This window comes from Bos grunniens, chromosome 10 (assembly GCF_055505025.1).
Source record: "Bos grunniens cultivar Pamir isolate PY7600 chromosome 10, Bosgru_T2T1.0, whole genome shotgun sequence".
Taxonomy (NCBI): domain Eukaryota; kingdom Metazoa; phylum Chordata; class Mammalia; order Artiodactyla; family Bovidae; genus Bos; species Bos grunniens.
The window spans coordinates 21,399,331-21,414,918 of NC_141174.1; the positions used below are offsets into that span (position 1 = coordinate 21,399,331).

Below are 15,588 nucleotides of genomic sequence, written 5' to 3' on the forward strand. Positions count from 1 at the left end.
AGTTTTAAATACCCAGCAGCAGTGTCCTTTTTCTTTCTAGTTACTATGTTGCATTCAGCTACATAACATATACTTCCTATTCCCAAGATTCCCAGAGGCAACTCTCTTGTTTGGTGAGGATATTGGATTTCATTGAAAAATTTTCTCCAAATTGTTTCTCCCAGTACTGAGAGAGACTGATTGGCCTCAGCGCACCTTGCTGAAACCTGTCACGGTCTTAAGGGTATTTCTTTTTTTTTTTTTTTCATTTTATTTTATTTTTAAACTTTACAATATTGTATTAGTTTTGCCAAATATCGAAATGAATCCGCCACAGGTGTACCTGTGTTCCCTATCCTGAACCCTCCTCCCTCCTCCCTCCCCATACCCTCCCTCTGGGTCGTCCCAGTGCACCAGCCCCAAGCATCCAGTATCGTGCATCGAACCTGGACTGGCGACTCGTTTCATACATGATATGATACATGTTTCAATGCCATTCTCCCAAATCTCCCCACCTTCTCCCTCTCCCACAGAGTCCATAAGACTGATCTATACATCAGTGTCTCTTTTGCTGTCTCGTACACAGGGTTATTGTTACCATCTTTCTAAATTCCATATATGTGCGTTAGTATACTGTATTGGTGTTTTTCTTTCTGGCTTACTTCACTCTGTATAATAGGTTCCAGTTTCATCCATCTCATTAGAACTGATTCAAATGTATTCTTTTTAATGGCTGAGTAATACTCCATTGTGTATATGTACTACAGCTTTCTTATCCATTCATCTGCTGATGGGCATCTAGGTTGCTTCCATGTCCTGGCTATTATAAACAGTGCTTCAATGAACATTGGGGTACACGTGTCTCTTTCCCTTCTGGTTTTCTCAGTGTGTATGCCCAGCAGTGGGATTGCTGGATCATAAGGCAGTTCTATTTCCAGTTTTTTAAGGAATCTCCACGCTGTTCTCTATAGTGGCTGTACTAGTTTGCATTCCCACCAAGTGTAAGAGGGTTCCCTTTTCTCCACACCCTCTCCAGCATTTATTGCTTGTAGACTTTTGGATCGCAGCCATTCTGACTGGCGTGAAATGGTACCTCATAGTGGTTTTGATTTGCATTTCTCTGATAATGAGTGATGTTGAGCATCTTTTCATGTGTTTGTTAGCCATCTGTATGTCTTCTTTGGAGAAATGTCTATTTAGTTCTTTGGCCCATTTTTTGATTGGGTCATTATTTTTCTGGAGTTGAGCTGTAGGCGTTGCTTGTATATTTTTGAGATTAGTTGTTTGTCAGTTGCTTCATTTGCTATTATTTTCTCCCATTCTGAAGGCTGCCTTTTCACCTTGCTAATAGTTTCCTTTGTTGTGCAGAAGCTTGTAAGTTTAATTAGGTCCCATTTGTTTATTTTTGCTTTTATTTCCAATTCAAAGCCTTTTGTAATCAAGCTCCACCTACCTTTCCATCTGATCTGAACTGCCTCCCATCCCGTTTCCAGTACCATCTACCCACTATGATAAAAATTAAGAGTTTTCTGAGAGAAACCAATTAGTAACTTAAAATTTTTATAATCTACCCTTTAAAGAAGTTGAAATAGTCATCTTCCAGCAGAAGTTCTTTGTATTATGTATCCTTTTCATTCTCTAGCTGCAGATACTCTGTACAGGAGGTAGGCTATTTCAATTAGACATCTCCTACTGCTTCTATCTTTGGCCATGTGTTTCCTTAAATCATAGATTGATTTGCAAGTGCGTATGTTAATACGATGAGGTTCACTTAGGCTTTCATCTCATCCCTTCAAGTATCTGTGTTCTGTTGAAACCAGTAGTAGACTAGTGATTATGGCTGTATTTTTCCAGTTGTGCTGCCAGATAATGTTTTTCATATCTGTTTTATGTGTTTCCTGATATATGTGTTTCCTGTCTCTTTTCTCTTTGCACCGTGTCTTTTGACTTCTACAGCACCGGATGTAAAGAAGGCCCTATTTTCTTTCTTTTCTTTTTATTGCATAGATAAAAAGTGGCTTTTCTCTATTGCATAGATAGAAACCATATAACAGTAGTTTTGTAAATGAAGCCCTTTCCACAACTTATTGATTGGTCCTTGGAAATAGTACCTTGGTAGCCATTTTTTTTTAATTCAATTTTATTTTATTGTGGTAAGAACACTTAAATGAGGTCTACTCTCCACAGTTTCTTAAATATCTAATACGGCTGTTGTTAGCTGTAGGCACAATGTTGTACATCAGATTTCCAGAACTTCCATCTTGCAAAACTGAAACCTTATACCTGTTTAAAATAATCACTCACTGACGTGAAGAGTAGAATGGTGGTTGCCAGGGGCTAAGAAGAGCAGGAAATGGGTAGTTGCTAATCAATAGGTTATTAGTTATCTATAGTAAATAAGACCCAGGTTCTGGGATAAGTAAATAAGACCAGGTTCTCCTCCTCTGGAGGAGGGCACGGCAACCAACTCCAATATTCTTGCCTGGAGAATCCCATGGACAGAGGAGCCTGGTGGGCTACAGTCCATAGGGTCGTGAAGAGTCAGACACGACTGAAGCAACTTAACACACACACACACACACACACACACAGTGAATAAAGACTAACACACAGTAATAGTCACTATACCCAAGGGTGTAGTTGTTTGCACTTGAGGCATAAAAGGAAAGAAGAATGAATTTGGTGGTTTAGTCCTGTCATGAGCTGTTATCAGTTACCTTTCCCTGCCACTACCTCAATTCAAAATAGAAAAAAATAAACTCCCAAGGCCATTTCTTCCAAAGCACCACCATACACAAACTCTTCTGAAGGCTGAGAGAAATATACAGGGGAAGGTTTGTTTAAGAATCTCCCTCTCAATAAGGAACAGTTCATTTGCCAACTAGTTAAAAGCATTGCTTCTTCTAAGCAGGAAAGTCAGTATTTTGGATCCTCCAAATGCTACGAGCAGAATCTAAATCAAATATGAGCAGCACATCTTAGAATTGCCTTAGTTGCCTGTGGTCCGCAAAGCTGACCACTAAGTGCTGAAGAATCCAAATGTGAAATATTTAGTCTTGGGAGCTTGGGAGAATGGCTCCTAATTCTTTTGTTTATTGGTTGGGAGAAGTGCTTTGCGGGTAGAGAGATATCATAAAGGTAAGAAAGAGCTTAGAGCTCAGAGCCAAGAGGCCTGGGTTCCTGCCCTGATTCTGCTCTCAGGGGTGGGGGTCGGGGGGCTGAGGTTGTCATGGCTTTCAGGAAGTAGTGTAAACTGATGAAGACAAATACATTCTGTGCAATGATGCATCTTGCGAGCTCCACGGTGGCTCTGCAGGCAGCTAGGCGGGGGAGAGGCTGAGCTAAAGTTGAGCAGGGTGCTTTCCTGCAGGGCTTCTCAGAGCCTTTCATGTCATTATAATGACAGGTGATATTTATTAACCACTTACTGTGAGCCATCACAGTGCTAATGACTTTGAAAAAAATTTTTGTTTTCTTTTTTGTATTCAACTAACCATGTTGATCACTGTGTTTGTGTTTTTAGCCCTGCCTGCTCTGATTGAGTAACTCTGGGTACTCTTGATCTCTGTTAGTGATACTAATCACTGACCTTGCCCATTACTAGCCACCAGCTACATCACAGTCTGGACTTCCCCACCCCGCTTACCCCCTACCACCGCCACTCCCTAACCCCTACCCCTGCCACAAGGCCTTTCCTTTCTCTTTCTCCTTATCTTCTTTAACCTCTTTCCGCCTCTTCACCCCTGTCTCCTTTACAACTCCTCCATGATTTTCTTAGGGCTGGGCTTCAACATCGTCGGTGGGACAGATCAGCAGTATGTCTCCAACGACAGTGGCATCTTCGTCAGCCGCATCAAAGAGAACGGGGCTGCGGCCCTGGATGGGCGGCTCCAGGAGGGTGATAAGATCCTCTCGGTGAGAACTGGCTTCCACCTCCTTCACTGTCCCTGGCTCCTTAGGCACTAGTGCCTAACCCCAACCCCTTCCTTAGGAAGATTCCTGCCTGCCTTTTTGGATCTGGAAATACAGTAATTCCCTCACAGACAAACGTGTTCCAGTCTGAGAGCGAGTTCATAAGGCTGATTTGTTCGTAAGTCCAACAAAGTGAGCTTCGGTACCCAGCTAACACAATTGGCTACATAGTACTGTACTATAATAGGTTTATAATACTTTTCACACAAGTAATGCATTAAAAACAGAAAATGAAACATTTTAAATCTTATAGTCCAGTACCTTGAAAAGTAGAGGAGTACAGCAGCTGGCATACAGGGGCTGACAGTGAGTGAACAGGCAAGCAGAGTTATTGGAGGAGGAGAAGAGGTGGGAGATGATAGAGCTGAAGGATGCTCAGCTATCGGAGATGGAGGGCAAGCTGCAGTTTCATCAGGCCTTTCGTGACTGGACATTCGAACACATGCTTGCATCTTTAAACGTTCGTATGTAGGGGACTTACTGTATCCAGATTGCAGAGTTTGGTAAGAGGGACCTCGATCAGTTATCTTTAACAGCCCTGCCATAGAGCATGGAGGATAGTACCTCACGCAATGGAGAAGGCAAATTAAATCCAGAATGTGAGGGATTGGTGTGTGGGAAAGGGACTTAAAACTCACATTTTTTTGTTGTTCTTTACTTCCTTTTGTTGATTAAACACACTAAAGTGAGTCTTGCTTTACTCCAAAATTGGAGATAAAAGAGGAAGGTAGAAATTGTGTCCTTTTAGACTCAAAGACCCTTTCTAAACTCATTATTTAGAGGAAATTTGGAATGCAGTCTGATTTGGTTATCTGTCCACCGTTCTCTGACTTCACCCTGCTGATGTCTCTAAGAGGGCATTGACTACATGGTAACCATTGATTTTATTATTTTCTGAAAGTTCGTCAGGGGCTCAGACTACATCTTTTTTTAACCATTTATATTCTAGCACAGTGTTTAACATATATATTTAACAAATTAACAAGTTAAGAAATTTAAGAACACCCAGAAAGGTTGGCTGATCTAGAATATAAATAATAGCATCATGGATGGTAATACGCCATTTTAATCCTTCTCACTGATTGTTTTGCCTCTTTACTGTCTCCTAGGCCCTGTTTATTCATCTGTGAGGTAAAGATAATAATAATCTACCTAAGTTTAGAAGCAAGTTATTTCTTATTGCTCCTAGGAAAAAGACAGTCTAAAAACATGAAGTCAACTTGAGTGATGTGTTAAGGAAAACTTGAGAATAGGTTGTTAAGATTAAAGTGTAGCGTGTGGTTGGAGACCATGCAGTGTAATGTTTTGATACATAACTGCATTCTCTTCAAAATACTGGGAACTAGGCTTCATGGTGAAGAGGGACTTGAAAAAAGTAGGGTTAAGAAGAGAGTCATTATTCAAAAGGCTTTGGTTAAAGATAAATCATTGAAAAATGAGAATAGTTTAAAGGTTTTGAGCATTCTATGCCAAGCAGTATACTGAGAACTTTAAACTTATTTAATATTATAGCAACCCTACGAGGTGGGTATAATTGTTATGCGTATTTTGCAGCTAAGGAAGCTTAGTGAGGTCAAACAGCTTGCCCAAGGTCATATAACTAGTAGATGGCAGAGGACTTGGTCTGCGAATTTGGAACCTCTACTCTTAACCCATACACTGTATTGTCTCCTAAAAGATAAATGAGGAGCTGGGGTTCTTTATCCTAAAGAGAAAGTTGCATGGTGAATTAGTAGAGTTTATGTATGGTTTTACATAAAAACTGAAATTAGTCTTTTCTATTAAGGGTAAAATGACAGAACAAAAGGACATACACCTCAACGTGAGAGAATTTATTAGACCTGAGCCAAGATAAAGGAGCCTTTCGTACGTGAACCATCACCTCAGAGAGAAAAGAAATTACTGGAAGGTCACTCAAGTGTTTTTAAAACATATGGTAGGAGATAAATGTCAATGAAGAGAAAAGTAGATGTCTAAAAACCTCAGCTCAATTGTCTTTAAAATTTATAGCAGAGAACTTGACTTTATCAAAATATAAAAAATTTATTATAAAGATCTCTTGTAAGATATAAAACATTGCAACTATATATAAGACATATTCCAAAGAATGATTCAAGTTTATGTTCTGGCCAGATAAGGAAGAGGTATATAAAAGAAGGGAATAGAAAATGCCAGGCAAACAAAAGGCAAAAATATAAGACAGTATTCTTACCTGGAAAATTCCATGGATAGAGGAGCCTGGTGGGCTATAGTGCATGGGGTCACAAACAGTTGGGACATGACTTAGCAACTGAGCACCCATGGTATCTCACTATTGTTTGGGCTTCCCTGGTGGCTCAGTGGTAAAGAATCTGCCTGCCAATGCAGGAGATGTGGGTTCAGTCTCCGAGTCAAGAAGATCCCCTGGAGAAGAAAATGTCAACCCACTCCAGTATTCTTGCCTGGGAAATCCCATGGACAGAGGAGCCTGGTGGGCTACAGTCCATGGGGTCACAAAAGAGTCAGACACAACTCAGCGACTAACCACAGCAACAACCCTCTTCCCTTCTTCACCATACCTCAAGGAATACAGTCACCCTCACCACAGGGTCTCTCTTATTCTTTGCCTTCATCATAAGACAGATACTGAGAGAAATAGAGAAGACCGAAGAAAAGACAGAGCTTATACAAGAAGAAAAGGCCAGCGTGTTCTCTGTTCTATCTGGGGCCACATTCTTTGTCTCCAGTTCCCCTTCTAAGAGTGTGCTGCAAAACTTAAATTCTAGATCCCGTTTCTTAAGAAACATTGCCTCACCATCCTGTTCCCTCTGTATCCTTAAGTGTACTTGTTAGGTGTTAACCATTAAATGGTTCCACCTGTTCTTGAGCTTGCTTTATCTCTTTGATGTACTTAAGTGCTCATTTATAATTAACTTTGGAGTCTCTATAAAATGATGCTAAATTATTTATTGGCCTGTATTCCCATTTGTTCTTTAAGGACTTCCATATTTTCCTCACATGGTTATTTGCCCATGTTGTAAAATTTGCTCCGACTATATCTGGTGCTAGGTAATCAGACTAAGAATATGTCCTTTCTTTAGTATATATTCATTTTTGGTAACTAATAGAAGTATCGTTAAATGACCTAGATTTCATGTGAGTAATTATTGACTATTAGTTTAAAGCTTCCCTGGTGGCTCAGGTGGTAAAAGAATCTGCCTGCAATGCAGGAGACGAGTTTGATCCCTGAGTCAGGAAGATCCCCTGGAGAAGGGAATGGCTACCCACTCCAGTATTCTTGCCTGGAAAATTCCATGGACAGAGGAGCCTGGCAGGCTACTGCCATGTGGTCACAAAGAGTCAGACATGACTGGACAACTAACACTTTCACTTTTCACTTAGGAGATCAGTTGGAAACTAGAAACTCTCATCCAGTCAGTTACAGAGACATTGAAATATGCAGTATCCTTTAGACAGAGTACCTCTAAGGAAAAGTCCTTGTTTTCTCATCTCTGTTAGCACCATGTACACCTGTAGCTGGCACAGAGGAAGTATCTAGTAAGCTAGCTGCTCTGTGAATGAAGCTCCGTCACCTAGGAGCTTATTGCAAATGCAGAATATTAGGAATGAATTATAACATAACTGACTTCTTTGGTTTGACTTTATTAATTGGAACTACATAATTTTTTTTCCTTTAATGAAAAAGGAGGCTCCCTCCCCCCAAATTGTAATTCATTTCAAGATTTGGGGGAAGAATTAAATTATCCAGAGTATAATCTGAGATCAGTGCTTACTAAATTGAATCCATTCTTTCTCTATATCTTACACATCTGCATTTATATTATCCTATAGTTAGCACTCCAGTAACTCTTACATTATCCTAAATGTTAGATTATCTTAATGCCGTCTAAAATTATTAATCATCCAAGAAGACTTATTTTAACTCAGTTTACTCCTTTTCTAAGGCAGGAAATGGGAAACTCATTTTTAAATACTGATAATCAGATCAGATCAGTCGCTCAGTCATGTCCGACTCTTTGCGACCCCATGAATCGCAGCACACCAGGCCTCCCTGTCCATCACCAACTCCCGGAGTTCACTCAGACTCATGTCTATCGAGTCAGTGATGCCATCTGGCCATCTCATCCTCTGTCGTGCCCTTCTCCTCCTGCCCCCAATCCCTCCCAGCATCAGAGTCTTTTCCAGTGAGTCAACTCTTCGCATGAGGTGGCCAAAGTACTGGAGTTTCAGCTTCAGCATCATTCCTTCCAAAGAAATCCCAGGGCTGATCTCCTTCAGAATGGACTGGTTGGATCTCCTTGCAGTCAGCCATAGTAAAAGCAAAAAATCATATGACTCCCCATCGGTTAACTAGAATACCACAGTCTTAACACTGATCATTCAGTTAAAATTTTCTAGTATGTTGCAAATCTATCATATCTCAAGTTTAATACAACTTACAATACCATTAGTTAAGGAAACTGAAGTAACAAGTTTAGCAGTATTCTAAGATTTCTCAGTTGAATAGCTCTTGGTAGTAAAATTGAGGTCCAAGGACCATCTGCCCATCACCTGGGAGTTTATTACAAATGCAGAGTCTCAGGAAACAGTCTGTGGATACATTTTGAGAAGCACAGCTATAGGCAAGTGTTTTTCAAACATTTCAGATTATGACCTGTAATGGGAAATGCATGCACACACACATAAGCAAAGTTAAACAAAATAATACGTGTCTCTTCTGTATGTGGTGCATTTTGATATGTTGTGTTTTCTAATTTCACTTATTTAAAATTATTTCTCGTATTTAAAATTAAATTCTAATCTTGACCCACTGGATTGACTTCAGTATCTTTTGTAATGGGTCAACAAACCTGTCTTTGGAAAATCACTACTCTAGTAAATGGAAAATCATTGATGGAGTCTGGATGCATAGACTGTGGATTAAGTAGGGTAAGTAGACTGGATGTGAAGAAAGCTTCAAGCAATTTAGGTTAAAGCTAACTCAAACTTCAGAATCACCAGATTACTAGAATAGGGCCTAATAAATTGCACTTTTAACAAATTCCCAAGTTAATGCTGCTGGTCCTGAGACCATACTTTGCGAACCTTTGATTTATATTATTAGGTTGGTACAAAAGTAACTGCAGTTTCAAACCATGAATTTTAAATCATTATAACTAGGATCAAACACACCTTTATTAATCAAAAAGTAACTATTACAATCAACACATTTTTGCCAATGAGAAATAAGTTTTTTTATTCCTGTAGGGTAAAGATCTATACTTTGGGATTCAATGAACTCTTGGAAAGCATTTTCTGCCTCTCTGGTTGTGGAAGCGTTTTGCCTGCAAAAAATTGTTGAGATACTTGAAGGGTAGTCAGTTGGCGAGAGGTTAGATGAATATGGTCCATGAGGCAAAACTTCATAGTCCAGTTCGTTCAACTTTTATAGCATTGGTTATGCGATGAGCCGTTGGACATTGTCATGGAGAAGAATTGGGCCTATTCTGTTGACCGATGCCAGAGGCAGGCATTGCAGTTTTCAGTGCATCTCATCAATTTGCTGAACATACTTCTCAGGTGTAATGGTTTCACCAGGATCAGACCGGCCTCAGACCACCAAACAGTGACCATGACCTTTTTTTCATGCAAGTTTGGCTTTGGGAAGTACTTTGGAGCTTCTTCTCAGTTCAGCCACTGAGCTGGTCATTGCCAGTTGTCATATAAAATCCACTTTTCGTCACATGTCACAGTCCGAGAAATGGTTGGTTTTGTTGTGTACAATAAGAGAAGACAACACTTCAAAAATGACGGTTTTTTTTGTTTTTTGGTCAGCTCATGAGGCTCCCACTTATCAAGCCTTTTCATCTTTCCAACATGCTTCAAATGCTGAATGACCTTGAATGGTTGACGTTGAGTTCTAGGACAACTTCTTGTGTCGTTGTAAGAGGATCAGCTTCTATGATTGCTTTCAGCTGGTTGTTGTCAACTTCCAACGGCCAGCCACTGCACTTCTCATCTTCAAGGCTCTCGTCTCCTTTGCAAAACTTCTTGAACCACCACTGCACTGTACGTTCATCAGCAGTTCCTGGGCCAAATGTGTTGCTGATGTTGCAAGTTGTATCCAGTGCTTTATGACCCATTTTGAACTCAAATAAAAAATTTTTTTGAATTTGCTGTTTGTCTAACATCAATCATTTCTATAGTCTAAAATAAATATAAAACAAACAGTAAGTAATAAGTCACTATTAAAAGAACATAAAGCAGGAAATGCACTTTAAATGGTGTAGAGCATAGCCACATTTCTTTAAGAATGTATCCCAATATCAAATGGCAAATTTCCACAGTGTAGAACCACAATTACTTTTGCACCAACCTAATAGGATGGCAATAGAGTGGATTCCACATATATTTGGGAGTAAAATCTACAGCACTTGGAAGTTAGTCTGTATGAGCTGGAATCTGTAAAAACACTTAGAGGAGGTAAATATTAGAAAGTAAATTCAGCTTTAGAGAGATGTATACTTTTCAAGAGAGAAAAAATCAGTTTTATGGAGCTATTTTACCTCCCACATACTTAGGCAAAGGATGAGAAATGATTCTTTAAAAATGAAATTCCCTTTGCATTTCTAAAAGGCTTTTTTTTAAGTGATTAGAATAACTGACCTCTTAGAATACCTTTAGAAAACTAAGAGGGTTGAAAGGTAATATTGGCCTGTGCCCTTCTTTTGTCTGATGTCACCCAGTGTCTTTCTTCCCTGTTGGCAAAAGGAAGCTCACATGAGGACCAAGATTACATTTGCCTTCCCAGCAACAAATGCTAAAGGAACTTCTCGAAGCAGGGAAGATACCAGAAACTTAAAACAACCTTTTATATATATAGTTTTGATACAGAATTGTATCAAAACTTCATGGGAACAGCAAACTCTAAAACTACAATAGATACAGACACACACGCTCTCTCACACACAAGAGAAAAAAAGAAAAAGCAATCCAAGCACAACACTAAAGATGGTCATCAAACCACAGGAGGAAAGAACAAGAGAGGAATGTAGGAAGAAGGACCTAGAAAAACAAACCGAGAACAGGGCCTCCTTTGTGTCTCAGTGGTATTTAATCCACCTGCCAGTGCTGGAGGCACGGGTTCGATCCCTGGTCCAGGAAGATCCCACATGTGTTGGAACAACTAACCCCACGCGTCACAACTATTGACCCTGTGCTCTGGAGCCCAGGAGCCAAAACTACTGATTCCGTGCTCTGCTGCTCAGTAGCTCCAGTTGTGTCCGACTCTCTGCAACCCCAGGCATTGTAGCCAGCCAGCCTCTTCTGTGCATGAGCTTTTTCAGGCAAAAATACTGGAGTGGGTTGCCATTTCCTCCTCTGGGGGATCTTCCTGACCCAGGGATTGAATCTGCATCTTGTGCGTCTCCTGTACTGCAGGCGGATTCTTTACTGCTGAGCCACTGGGGAAGCCCATGCACCACAACCCCTGAAGGCCTCACACCCTAGAGCTTGTGCTCCACGACAAGAGAAGCCACTGCCGTGAGAAGCCCTCACACTGCAACTAGAGAGTAGCCCACGCAGCAGTGAAGACCCAGCACAGCCAAAAATAAATAAATTCTTTAAAAAAAAAAAAAAGGAGAAAGCAGCACTAAGAGGATATTAAGAAACCTTAAGGGGAAAGGAAGGAAAATGGAGAGAATGTTTGTCGTAAGTTCTCAGTATTCTCAAGAAAGATAAGACAGGGATCTGCTGAGAAAAGCGATGGAATTGGAGTTTGATGGTAGGAAAGGTCTTGGGAACAGCTACCCGCTGCATGTGTATTAGGGAGTTCACCCGATGAGAAGGGTTGTAAAGGTACAGCAGAAGCCAGCTCACATGGGTCTGTGGTGGAAAATGTGACTGTGTATCTTTCTCTCGGAATATTGAGCTCACTGATGACAAGGAAAAGAAATGCAGTGTGTTGCCCAGGACTGGAAGGATGGTAGAAGATCATGGTGATAAGGGATTCCAGTAGTTTTCCAAATGCCTTTTTGAAATAGTAGGAACTCCTAGATGTGTAAAAGGCACTGATGAGAATGCAGAGGAGATTTTCAGAGGTATAGGAAATATGGAGAAAGTAGATTTTTTTATCTTTTTTTTTTTTTTTAAGTTTGAGATATTGGAGCTGAAGCATCCCTAATGTTGAAGTGGAAGGCTTATGCCAGTTGGTGACTAGAATGGAATAGAGCTGGAATCCTTCAGTTTGGAAAGGTAGATGTTAATAAGGCCAGAGTGATGATGGAGTTATTCAGTAAGAATATTGACGGGGAAAAGACTGGAGGGATAGTTATGAACCTCTTGGAGAATAGAAACCGTGACAAGGAGGATGAGAAGGTTGAATAAGTAAATGACTTGAGCTTCAGCAGAGGAAAGAAGAGTTGGTGGGTCAGGGCAGAGGGGTAATAGTGCAGAACGAGCAGTAAGAGGCAAGAGCACCTTAGTGTTCTTCCAGGATATAAAACCCCTTAGCCCTGGCTTCTACAGTTACTATGACTTTGGGTAAATTACCTAACCTTGCTAAGCTTCAGTTTTGTTTTTTTTTTTTTATCGATAAAAATAACGTCTACCTCATAGGATTGTGATTACTCAATGAGATAATGTATGAAAGCATGTAGAACAGAACCTACCAAATAGATGTTCTTGCTGCCATTGCCAGGTATAAAAGCTATGGAGATTTTACATAAAGTGGGCTACGCAGTATCCCTTGAGTACAGCATAGACTAGATATCGCTCGTGGCCAGTGTCACTCCTGACACTGAGAAGTGTTGATAGCAGAGTCCTTCACATCTCTTACCTTTAGGTGGTAGGACTCAGCTTCACCAAAACATTTTTAGAAGTTTGTATCATCACAGAAACATGGTTTTTAGTAAATTTGAGGAGGATAGGAATATCCAAGGAATCAGTGGAAATTGTTCAGAATAGAACAAAAACAATAGAAGAGGCTAGTCGATTTATACCACGTGAAACTAAATTGTGGGAGAGCTTCCTAGAGTTACGTTTCTAGAGCTGAAGCTGGCCCGGCCATGCCAGGGATTAAAAATATAAAGGGTATAGAGTGGTAACCTGGAAGACTGGTAGCTTTGAAGATGAAAAAGTTATTCTGAGTTCTAAGTAACTTTACCCCTTCTCCTAGCCCTCGGAATTGTCTCTGTTTTTAAATCTGTGGTCGCATGTAAGTAAATCTTTTGACTTATGAGAGTTCACATTCTGTATCTTTCACTACTTTTCCTTGCTGTTTTTGGCAGGTCAACGGCCAAGACCTAAAGAACCTGCTGCACCAGGACGCTGTGGACCTCTTCCGTAACGCGGGCTATGCTGTGTCCCTGAGAGTGCAGCACAGGGTAGGTGTCATTTGCCATCACCGGGTTTTTGTGACATTGTTATGAATTAATTATGTGGTGTAATCTTCAGTAGTGTGTGTGGCTTTTTTCCTTTCCCTCTCATTCTTTTGAAGGGATTATCTGTACATAGGCAAGGGTCTTCTGAGACTTCTAATCACTAAAGGAAATTCATAACTACATTTGCAACCCGGTAGCTTCAAAGTAATGTGCCCTAAAGATAAAGCTTGACAAGCAAATTAAAATAAATCGGGGAAAATATAACCGGGCCAATTTTATTTCTTAGTAGGAGAGGAAACATATGTCTTCCCTTGAACATAGTGACAGAGGTGGTAGGTTTTTTGATATATACTATGAGCTTTTCCCTACCATCATCATAAATGCTTTTCTTATCAACTTGGGGATCCTCTTGACCAAAGTCCTAGTGCTCAAAGGGGAGCTCCAGGAGAAAAGAAATGAGATTCAGAATTTGATCAAGACAGCTACCTATCCCTGTATCCTCTCCTAAGTTCCTAGTATTTTATCATTTGCATGATAAGAAGAAAAGCCTGAGTGGACATAATCCTGTAGCATGAAGGACTTTGGAATGCACTTATAACACAGGTTCATTGTGTCTTTAAAGTTGCTCCTTCTTAAATTGATGCTGTCTTTGCCTCACCCAACTCCTGAGTGAGGCTTCAGAGACTGAAGAATTCAACAGGAGATAGTGAAAGAAGTGGAAAGGGCCCAAGGCATGAAAGATACCTGAGAAAACAGCCAGGGTTGCAAGCAGAATCTGGGCGTGATGGATTAGAAAACCAGGTCAGTAGGAGATATACTAGTATTCAGCTGCTTCTGCCTTGGCCCTTCTGTGTTTCTAAAGCATGGGAGAAAGTATTGATCTGCAACAGATAAAGGCAAGCAAATATAGGCATACAGTCTAATATGATTAGAGTTAATTTTGAAGGCATGTGAGTTCATTTTTTAAGAAACATCCATAAATAACTCCAAACAAAACAGATTGTTCTGGTCAAGGAACTGGCCTATAAAAGCCGTGTCTTTCTATTGAGTATGTTCTCTCAGGACATCTCATCAGGAAATGAATGAAAGCTATAGAGGGGATAGAAGATAGAAAAGGTAGTTTTTTCAGTCTTGTCTTTCAGATTGAGGGGTCAGAGTTTCATGGACTAATGAGATTAAATCTAACTAAAACAAGACGGCTTCACAGTTACCAAGTTATCTGTTACCAGTTAATGTCAATCTAATTCGAAAAGATACATGCCCCCAACATTCATAGCAGTGCTGTTTACGATAGCTAAGATGTAGACGCAACAGTGACAGATAAAGAAGATACGGGGTGTGTTTGTATGTGGTAGTGGAATATTACTCAGCCATAAAGAATAAAATATTGCCGTTTGCAGCAACATGAATAGATGTAGAGATGATCATATTAAGTGAAATAAATCAGAGAAAAACAAATACTGTATCATATCACTCATATGTGAAGTTTAAAAAAAAAATGATGCAAATGAACTTATTTGTGAAACAGAAATAGACTCACAAACATAGGAAAAAATTTAGGGTTACCAAAAGGGATGGTGGAGGCAGGGGAAGAGATAAATTAGGAGTTTCAGATTAACATATATACACTATTATATATAAAATAAATAATAAGAACCTTCTGTATAACCCAGGGAGCTCTATTCAGTATCTTGTAGTAACCTATGATGGAAAAGAATCTGAAAAAGAATATATTTATGTATATACTGAATCACTTGGGTGAAACCAACACAGCATTATAAATTAACTATACTTCAATTTTTTAAAATGTTTTTTTTAAAAAGTTGATGTTAAGAAAGGCTACCTTTTTCAAAATTGACTGAAATGAAGAAAAATTACCAGCCTCAAAAGGGAATGTTTTGGCAATGGAAAATTATAACTGTTAGGATCTGAAATTTTTAAATTTATTTACCTTTGAATCTTTTACCTCCATTCCATATGTTTCACCTTTATCTTTGCCTAGTATTACAGAATTGGGGATGAAGGACAGGACCCCAACTTGAGAAGGAGTAGGTACCTTTCAGGAATTGAAAAATATTTCTAAGTAATGGCATTGCGCCTGTCCCATTGCTCAGATCTGCTGTTATTACATGCTGACTACTGATAAATCTTTCTCGATAAACATTTCTAGAAAGATGGACACCCCTGCCCTTGCCCAGTAATTTCCAGGCTTCCTATAGGATCAGTAGGCTTCATTTCATATCTTCATTTTCCTGGTATGGTATACATATAGTTTAGT

At 39.8% G+C, this 15,588-nt stretch overlaps 1 protein-coding gene across 3 annotated transcripts in view; it reads left to right on the top strand.

Moving 5' to 3' along the window:
- SYNJ2BP (synaptojanin 2 binding protein) overlaps positions 1-15,588 on the top strand; it is a 41,243-nt gene that overhangs the window by 22,798 nt on the left and 2,857 nt on the right. Inside the window, exons 2-3 of one of the 3 annotated variants that reach the window (XM_086319999.1) lie at positions 3,758-3,894; positions 13,218-13,313. In XM_086319999.1, the coding sequence (XP_086176125.1) occupies positions 3,758-3,894; positions 13,218-13,313 (233 nt within the window). Of the gene's footprint in view, positions 1-3,757; positions 3,895-5,737; positions 10,108-13,217; positions 13,314-15,588 lie in introns of those variants that run through there. The other 2 variants (XM_086320000.1, XM_086319998.1) reach the window with 2 other exon arrangements.